The sequence below is a fragment of the Anneissia japonica genome, unplaced genomic scaffold, assembly GCF_011630105.1.
Source record: "Anneissia japonica isolate Jap-2015-1 unplaced genomic scaffold, ASM1163010v1 scaffold199_len4679917_cov187, whole genome shotgun sequence".
NCBI classification, from domain to species: domain Eukaryota; kingdom Metazoa; phylum Echinodermata; class Crinoidea; order Comatulida; family Comatulidae; genus Anneissia; species Anneissia japonica.
In genome coordinates this window covers 777,770-787,742 of record NW_022686322.1, presented here as the reverse complement: position 1 = coordinate 787,742, position 9,973 = coordinate 777,770, and the positions used below count along the sequence as shown (strand labels likewise).

At 33.9% G+C, this 9,973-nt stretch overlaps 1 protein-coding gene across 1 annotated transcript in view; it reads left to right on the top strand.

Moving 5' to 3' along the window:
* The first annotated feature begins 1 nt into the window (after position 1).
* Positions 2–9,973, top strand: part of LOC117114951 (battenin-like) — a 12,327-nt gene continuing 2,355 nt past the window's right edge. Inside the window, exons 1-12 of the mRNA XM_033258588.1 lie at positions 2–123; positions 548–672; positions 2,695–2,782; positions 3,746–3,933; positions 4,599–4,684; positions 5,050–5,122; positions 6,147–6,293; positions 6,390–6,771; positions 6,905–6,976; positions 7,377–7,435; positions 7,740–7,833; positions 8,878–9,018. Coding sequence (XP_033114479.1) covers positions 563–672; positions 2,695–2,782; positions 3,746–3,933; positions 4,599–4,684; positions 5,050–5,122; positions 6,147–6,293; positions 6,390–6,771; positions 6,905–6,976; positions 7,377–7,435; positions 7,740–7,833; positions 8,878–9,018 — 1,440 coding nt within the window. The 5' untranslated portion in view covers positions 2–123; positions 548–562. The remainder of the gene's footprint in view (positions 124–547; positions 673–2,694; positions 2,783–3,745; positions 3,934–4,598; positions 4,685–5,049; positions 5,123–6,146; positions 6,294–6,389; positions 6,772–6,904; positions 6,977–7,376; positions 7,436–7,739; positions 7,834–8,877; positions 9,019–9,973) is intronic.

The following is a 9,973-nucleotide window of genomic DNA, read 5'->3' as shown; positions in this document are numbered from 1 at the left end:
ATAACCTTTGACCTTCCGATCCAGTCAACATCTGGTCAACATCGCTTCATACCCTGTGACAAGTTTGTTTTTATAATACGCTTTTATATAACTCTAAGGCATCGAAGATTGCAATAATACTAAGTATGCGAATTAAGTTCTTGAAAATATTTGATGACTTAAAATTTTGTATTGCTGTGAGCCCAGACGAGAGAAAAAGGTGTAGGTCGGGCCTAGGCTATCTACTACTACTAGGCCTAGGCCTAATTTAATTAATAAGGCCCTAGTAGTAGTAGTAGTAGTAGTGTAGTTAAGCCTCGCCCTCGGCTAGTGTAGGGAGGGGCCTTGTTTAGGCCTAGGTCTGAGTCCTATGACAAGGCCCTCAGCTTATGCACCGGGCCTAGTCCTAGCTAGCCAACGGATTAATTAAATCAGGCTACAGTCGACTCATATGTCAGGGTTGGGGTTAATTGTATGATTAAAAAATAGTGTCAGGACTTATTATATAATTCGTGAATAAAATGCACTTCCTGATTTTACTTTACTCATTTGTCTCTGTTTTTTTTAGGAATTTTATAAAGATATGGACCATTTGGAATCAGACTTGCCTCCTGATGAGTCTCGCTTGATTGATGATAACCCAACTCCTGTTATCCAGACATCTAAAAATAAGCGAGATGTGATCGCATTTTTGTAAGTAGAGTACGACGGAAGCAGGTCAACTCGGCCCCAAGTCAACTAGGCCCTAGTCAACTCGGCTTCAAGTAAACTCTCCCCCAAATTAACTCGGGGCCCCATGTCAACTCGGCCCCAAGTCAACTCGGCCCCCAGTTAACTCGGTCCCAATTTTACTGTATGTTTATGAAATAATTACCAAAAGAAAATTGAATGCAAAGCCAAACAATGCCAAAATTAAAGTGTTTTAAATCGTTGCCCTTGTTACTCTTTTTTCATTTATAATAATAAAACCAGCATTAATGAAAATAATATTAAAATAATATTACCATAATAAAAAGGCATAACATAAAAACTAATGATAATAACGATATGAACAATAACACTGATTTTTATCATATTAAATGAATGTATATATATGTGGCAAAGACAAGCCTAACCAGTCACTTGTTGCAAAAATCAATTTTGTGTTATTAATACAGTGTTAGAGAGAAAAATAATAGCTATAAAATGGTAAAAAAATCATTTAAATCGGACATTTCCTTATGAAGTTACAAGCGTTTAACCACACAGCTGTTTAAAGAACAATATATGAGAAACCAGCCTTTAAAGTTTATGATTTCAGGCATTTCTCATGCAGAAACTATCTTTAAGTCCTTAAAAAGTGTTGTTGTTGACATTTTGGCACGTTTTGGCCATTTTGGGGACGTACTTAGTATTCGGTATGATAACATGTCAGATAGGGCAAAACACACTCCAATGATATTTTCCTGATTCAAACACCTGTCTCTTATACACATAGATGTGTATAAGAGACAGAGATTTTACCTATAATGATTTATATACATATGTATATGAATATATATATTAAAATTATATACATATATATACAATTAATGGAAATATTGGATTTATGTTCAAAAGATTTATTTATTTGAGAATTAATAGTTTTCCAAGTGACCCTGATGTCATTTTTGTGTTTGAGAAAAGTATTTTTTATAATATCTGGATTTCGCATCTTTTGGGAATTTATTTGATACAGATTTTTTTTGTACTCGGATTTGTCTTTAGCCGAATGAAAGTGAAGGAATTTTGCATATAATTTTTGCTTAAATCTAATTGACTTGAGGAGAGAATCAGGCATCCAAGATTTGAGATTTTAATCTTTTTGTTGAATTTAAATAGGGGAAATGCTTGTTAATATTTCTAAATCTAATGAATCCTTCCTTATTTGAGCTAGGAGCGTCATGGGTGAAATACGAAATGTTAAAGATGGGAAGGTGATCAGTGACATCACAGAACAATCCACTCATGTTGGAACAATCAAACTTTTTAGTAATGATGTTGTCAAGCAGAGTGGCGGAAGATTTGGCGATTCGAGTTGGATTGTGAATTAGGAGAAGAAAATAATTGCTAAATAAAGTATTGACGAAAGAACATGCATCATTACTTGATGCGTGTTTAAGAATATCAATATTCAAGTCACCCAGAATGTAAAAACAATGAAAATAACTGAAGGTCAGGGTCAAAGTTTGATGTGTGGTTATCTGAATAATCCTGAAAAGGGGACAGAATTTGATAAATTGCCAGACGAATAAAACATTAGACATGATAATAGATTTGAACTTGAAATAATAAAAAACAATAACAAAAACATACAACTTGCTACTGGAAATTTGATGACGTCATACTTTCTACAATAGCCAATTAGAGAAATAGACTGCCAAAATAACTATTTTGCTATATTTGCCGGCGCTGGCATATTAAACATTGGCTTATTAATATTATGTAGAACATAATTTTTAAAAATCATGTTGATGTTTCTTCCTGTATTTTACGAGTGTTTTAGCATTGTTGTGGCATTGATAAACCCTTGATCTTTGGGTTGAAAACTCAATGTTTTACAGCTGTGTCACATGGGTCCTCTTTCTAAATACTATGCATAAATTATTGATGGACGGTTCCATTTTGTATTCTATTTTTTTTTTATTAGATGTCCAATAATAATTAACTTAACAAAAATTGTTTTCTTTTTTATAGTTTTCTTGGTTTGTGTAATAATTTCTGTTATGGTATTATGTTGTCTGCTGCTTTTGACATACTCTCTGAGAAGCCTCTTCCATCAACTGTAAGTACCAGCATTGAAATTTGAACTATAGCCTGGCTCATTCCTATTGAAACTCTGGTATTGAAGCTCATATATAAATAAACCAATCATGTTCCATTTTTATTCATGTTTCAGTCCAATTACACCACAAATTTTAATCTAGGACATAGTTTGATATAAACACAATATTTTGTTGTATTTCAAAACTAGACATTATAATGTAGATACTGAGCATAAGTATCAAAAAACGTGGACACTTTCTTCACTCTATTCATGAGGGCAGATACAGAGAAAATTAGGGTAGGAGCCATGTGACATGGCACTGGGGGGAAGATGCGTGGGGCATATTCGACAGTAAAATAAAATCAATATGAATGAGTACACAAATTGCAACTTTTATATTTGTATCATGCAAGGCTTTCACTACCATTTTCTTTCCTCTCTCCCATCTTCCTCCTCTCTTGTCCCTGTTTTTGGGAAAGCTCTAGCTCCATTCCCCCTCCCGCCTAGATACATACCGATTCAAGTTCTACAGTGCAGGGGCCTCGAATTATATTATCAACTAAACCTTTCTGTGAAAGATGAATGTGGTTAAAAAACTATGTTTCCTCACAAAATGAACACGGCTAACTAAATTCTAGATTCTAAACAATGCGTTATATTAATAACAACAATGCGCTTTCGAATATAAATTTGAAACTTGTAAATGTGCGCAAGATTTTATACCAAGTGGCAAAGTGCGAGGTTTCCTAAATACTCACCATATCGCCATGTGACAAAATGCGCTAACGTAAAAGACAAAATATGCACTAATATACACTATTGCAGCCTTAAATTAACTGACTTGGATTTTCTGTAACATATACAATGTAAACATTTGCCACTTTGCCATAAATAGGATGAATATGATGATTTGAAATGCTCATATGAAAGATTATAATATTTAATATTGGTGTTAATACTTTCTTGTTTTACCTTTCCGAGGTTTCTCCAACTTCTCCACCCACCACATGGGCGTCAACCATATCATCAAGCAACCTCACTACATCTGGATCACTCAACTACAAGGATTGTAATAAAGTTTCTACGGGTGCAATACTCCTAGCTGATGTGTTTCCATCATTGATTGCTCAGTCTACCGCTCCCCTCTATTTTGAATATGTTTCCTACAAGTACGCAAGCAATTTTATATTCAGAAATGTTGAAACCATTTGTGGCAAAGACAAGCCACTTCACTCACTCTTTGCAAAAATTGATTTCTAGTTATTAGTACAGAGCTAAATAGTAAAATAAAAGCTATGAAATGGTGAAAGAATCATTAAAATCCAACATCTCCTTATGAAGTTACAAGTGTTTAAAGCTACAGTTGTTTAAAGAACAATATTTGTGAAATGAGCCTTCAAGTTTTATATTTCAGGCATTTCTTGGGCAGAAACCATTACAAATTCATTAAAAATTATTCTTTTAACATTGAAAATGGGAAAAATAGCAGCACAGCATGATGTATAGATATATATAAAGGTTGGTTTAGTGCATTAAAGTAGATTTCAAAAAATTTGACATTCCAGCATGTTTTTGGCTTGCTTGGCTTAATTATTGAAAGTATAAGTTTGAACCTAATTTCCTGGTGGCCGGCCTAAAAATCTGTACAAAGCATCTGTTAATAAACATGTAAAATATTGGAAATGTGGAGAGCGCTATCTAGTAGTGTTTATAAGATCTTTTAATGATACATGTACCACCATTATTATTATTATTATTAGAAATATTTTCCTGTCATTGTTTTTCTATTTCATTCCAATTTCATCATTTCTGTGTCTTTTTATTCAATTTATAGTCCGATGGTTGTTTTAAGTATTGGCTTAGCTGCAGCCAGTCTACTAATTGTTTCATTTTCCAAGATGTTACCAATCAGTCTCCTCGGTAAGTAGGCCTAAAGTTTCTCGTGTTTACTAAGCATGACATATTTTAAGTTCCACCATTATCATTCTTATAATTACAATTATTACTCCTATGATGTTTTCCTGTACCCACTACTACTTGGGGATCGGATTCAACACTAGTCACTAAGTGCAAGCTCGGTGGTCTAGTGGTTATTACACCTGGCTAATTATCTGGAGGTTGTGGGTTCGATTTCCACCTGAATCACTTCGCTAGTATTTGGGGACGTACTTAGTATTCGGTATGATAACATGTCAGATAGGGCAAAACACACTCCAATGATATTTTCCTGATTCAAACACACATCAAAATAACGTATATTACGGTCATTATTTTTTATTATATAGGTGTTGTGTGTGCAAGTGCTGGTAGTGGTCTTGGGGAATTTTTCTTCTTGAGCCTCAGCTCATATTTTGACAAGTAAGTGATCCGACGATCATCAGGACATTGTTCTTTCAAATAATAAATGTTTCTACACATAGAAAATTCATAGAATACAAATGTGGCAAAGACAAGCCAAACCAGTCACTCATCGCAAAAATCGATTTTTAGTTATTAATACATAGTAAAAGAATCATTTAAATCCGACGTTTCCTTAAGGAGTTAGAAGTGTTTAAACATACAACTTTTTAAAGAACAAGATTTGAGAAATCAGCCTTCAAAGTTTATAATTCCAGACATTTCTCAAGCAGAAACCATCACCAAATCATTAAAAACTGTTGTTTTAACGTTGAAAATGGGAAAAATAACATTGTAACATGATGTATAGATATATAAAGGTTTTTTAAGTGCAATAAAATTGACATTCCAGCATGTTTGGCGAGTGGCTGGTTTGGCTTGTCTTTGCCACAAATGTTAGCGAAGGTAATTTTGTCACAACTTCATTCCTATTCTGCCGTAGACAGATATTCTTTCATGATCACTATCACGATCCTTCCTGGTCTTGTGATTGTCCATTGTTGGCTGAGCTGTCTCTCTTTAGATAATCTAGCATTACATTTCTTCCTCATTTACCTTCAAATTGTCCTTAAAAAATATATGTGATCCATCTCTTTCTACTGGGCCAATTATTCTGTCGTTTCTCTATCCAATCAAACATCATTCATTATTTAATTTCTGCAATACCTCTAAATCGGCTAGTCTTTTTGTCTAGCTAATTTTGATATACGGTAGAATGATAAATATATGATTATTCATTAATACAGTTAAACTTGCCTAAAGTCGACTTTGCCTAACTCGAATAATTTCTAAGTCAAACTTATTTTACATGCCAAATTGTTGTATTTTCAGTTAATTAACAATCTGTAAGTCGAATTTTATCTAAGTCGAACAAGTTCTCAAGGGCATTTTGGATTCGACTTAGGCAACTTTAACTGTATATTAAGTTAATAGCATAAATTGAGAACACAATATCAATAATATTTGCTTATTTTTTTTGCATTAGGAGTGTCATGATTGGATACTCATCTGGGACAGGGGCGTCTGGAGTATTGTTCTCGCTATCGTATGTTTTACTCACTTCTGTGTTAGGTTTTTCGCCTCGTGAATCCATCTTGATTGTCTTAGTTGTTCCGGCCATTCATTTTATTGTGTAAGTGCATCATTAATTAAAATTGTTTCGCCATAGATCAAAATATAGAATTATAATTGTGTTTATATTAGTTTACTGTATTTGTTTTTTTCTTAGATACTTTTTCCTGCTCACAAAGAGACCAAGCAAGAAATCCAGTCAATCCAAAAAGAGATTAAATGATTCCTCTGCAGACAAGAGTGTCAACCAAACACAGTCACATCTACCAGGCGTTGAACAGAATAAAACTTTAGGAGACAATACAGTTTCACCACAATCCGTTCTTCCAGAATATGGAAGGAATGGGTCTTTGTTAGACAACAGTGTCATTTCATCACAATCAAATCTTTTAGATGATGGACTGAATGAACCTGAGGTAGATTTCAGTATAAATTCTCCACAGTCCAAACAGCCAGAATGTGGATCTAGTGAACCTGTTGTTGAGAAGATCACAAAGTCTTGTCGACTTACTTCAAAAGAAAAACGGCGAGCTGTTAAGGTAATTGTTCAAAGCTTACAAATAGATGGTTAGTATGTACATTAGTATAGTCCAGTGATGGTGTGTATGTATTTCATTTTGTTGTGATTAATATTTTATAACTGGACATTATTTTTGTTTTTAATTTCCTCAGCCATTGTTATTCAAATACATGATACCACTGGCAACTGTATATCTGGCTGAGTATTTGGTTAATCAGGGCTTGGTAAGTATACATTATTAATTTTGAATTTTTTGAAGTAGAGTCTAAGGATATACAGTACCTCATATCATTTATAATGTTATCTCAATTAATTTGTTTGATAATTTAATTTGGACCTGTAGTAAATCCTCTAATGCTTGTTGAAAAATTCAGTATCTTGAGCCCATACGGCAGCCAACTATACAGACCAACCTGTGAAGCAGTGCTAACCTCATATAGTCGATGTTATTAATTTAATTTGCTGGAAACACTGTCAATTTTCTGCCAATTTTATATCATTCACTTTTCTAATTTTGTATTAAATTTTGATGATGAGGTGTTGGTTTCTTTCCTTCACATATTAAGTTAATACTTCCTAATTAAAATAAATTTAATAATGATGTTTGGTTATTCTTCTCCACAGTTTGAGCTTTTATATTTTCCTGCTTTATCTTGGTTAAACCATGATGACCAATACCGATGGTAAGGGAGACTTGATTTTATTACCAATGCCTTTCATGGTTCTGCTCTAGGGTCCAAATGGTAGTTATGGTCTCATGTTGTATGTTGGATCCACTGATGACGATATGAAGCCACTATGGAATTCAATTAGTATTTGCCTACAGCTAAATTATATTATTTTTATAGTTATTAGTATTATTGTTGTTATTTCCAACTTCCAAAACATACTACTATTAGTGTAGAGTACTTTATGATTTATTAGCTGTACAAATAGACAGCTCTCTTAATCACCAATTCAATTGATATTAATAATGTTATTTAACAGGTATCAGTTGGTGTACCAGGTTGGTGTGTTTATATCAAGGTCATCAATTGCTCTGTTTTCTATCAAGCAACTGTGGCTGTTCCCTGTCTTGCAAGTGAGTAGGCATTAACATTTTTCAATTTTCATGGGTATAATGTATTTTTAATTTTCTTTATCCTAATATAAATGGGTGCCTGTTTGTTTGTAATTTTGTCTATGTGAATATATGAGGCATGTCGTGGTGAAATGGTTAAGTTGTCGCAAAGGCCAGTATTGAGTAAATGAGCTATAAAATATGGGAGCTAAAAAAATTGCCTAAAAATCAAAATTTGTTTTTCACTATAGATCAACCGTTCAATGTCTTATTAATCATGCCCCAAAGTAGTAGTTCTGGAAGTGGTCAGCAAATTGTTTATTTAACGTTATTTTGATAGTTCATTCTATTAAACAATGTATGCACAAATAATTTTGAAAGGCAATTACTCAAAATCCTGTTTATCTTGACTCTAAAAGTACTGTACTTTCACTTTCCAATAACTAATTTGAATGAATGACTCCTCATTTTAAAGATCATATACTCAGGTATCTGAAAATACCAATAACTTGAATTTCAATTTTTGCTACAACTTAGCCATTGTGCCACAGCATGCCTCATATTGTAACTTATAATATGAGTGTTGTTTTTCCCTACCTGATGTGTTATCGTACTGAATCAGTGCAAGTGGTTTGGGTGGGAATCGAACCCATAACCTCCAGATAACTAGCCTGGTGTCATAACCACTAGATCATTGAGCTTGCTCTTAGTGACTAGTGTTGAATCCGATCCCCAAGTGGCAGCGGGTATCAACAATGCTAATTTGTTGTGTGTTTGCTTCAGAAAAATACCATAGGTGTGATGTTTTGACACCAGGCTAATTATCTGGAGGTCGTGGGTTCAATTCACACCCAAATCACTTGCAAATTTTTTCGCAAGTAGTTGAGAATGCACTGAGGATTCAGTGCAATAACACTTCAGTTAGGGCAAAACATCACTCCTATGATATTTTCCCAACGCAAACACACATCAAAATTGTAACTATTAATTTAGATAATATTGCTTTGCTGTGATTGGTTAATGTTACATTCTATATAATGAGTTAATGTGATTTTTTTTCTCTAGTGTTCGGTTTTTGGGTTCCTGTTGACTGTAGCAATGTATCACTATGTGCCGTCAATTTGGATAGTGTTTGCCACAATAGCAATTGAAGGTCTTATTGCTGGATTATCTTTTGCAAACACATTCTACCAGATTCTAATTGAGGTAAATAAAAACATACATTAATGCATAAATCATTGTGAAAGTATTGTGTGCATCATTGGTATTGAATAATGTTGGTTGGAACACCAGTAATATTCCAAATTGTCTGGAGATTGAACTTAGGAATAGTTTCATAATGATTTGCTAATGCTCCAAATGATAGTCTGGCCACAAATATTAAGACTTTTAAGGGAAGTTTAGGCCTAGGCCCCTGCATATCTGCAGCTAGATTAGGCATGTGAGACACGCTATAATTTCTAGACTAGCTTAAGGCTCACAAACAATTATGTAAATTCAAAAGCCACAGAAAATGCTCTAATGAGTATAAAAACTATATTTTTAAACAATCACACCACCTTTCCTAGCCATTTATATGTTAACAGTGATCATTGTTTTTGAAACCATATTGCGGTTTTCTGTAATTCTACCCTAAGCACACTGCATGTTATTGTTTCACCAATTAATTGTAACATGACCACTACTTGTTCGATTGCTCCAGACATACCAGAATGGTCTGTGCCAAAATTTCATTCATAGGGTGTGTTTCTACTGATAAACACAAAATAATCGATTTTTTAAAACCGTTTTTTTTAATGAGTACCAGACAGCCTGCTGGCGTTGCAACTGCATTTTTGATTTTTCGAAAAATCGGTTTTCGTGACGGAAATTACTTCACCATTTTGTTTATACATGTGCTCATCGGCACAATTATGAACGATGACCAACCGAGGACAACGGTAGGCTCAAAAGAGCGGAGAGTCCTAGTCCCAATATCCCCGTCCCCCAACAGAATAATTACAAAACGAATTCTTCACTCCTCATGTTTGTTGACGTTTTTAGCTTGTAGGCCTAGGACATGAACAAGAGGACAAATTTTTTTTTAAAGCACCTAATACGATCTAGTCTTTGTAGTGATTGACCTGGAGGTCACATTTCACCTGATAATCGCTTTTTAGTT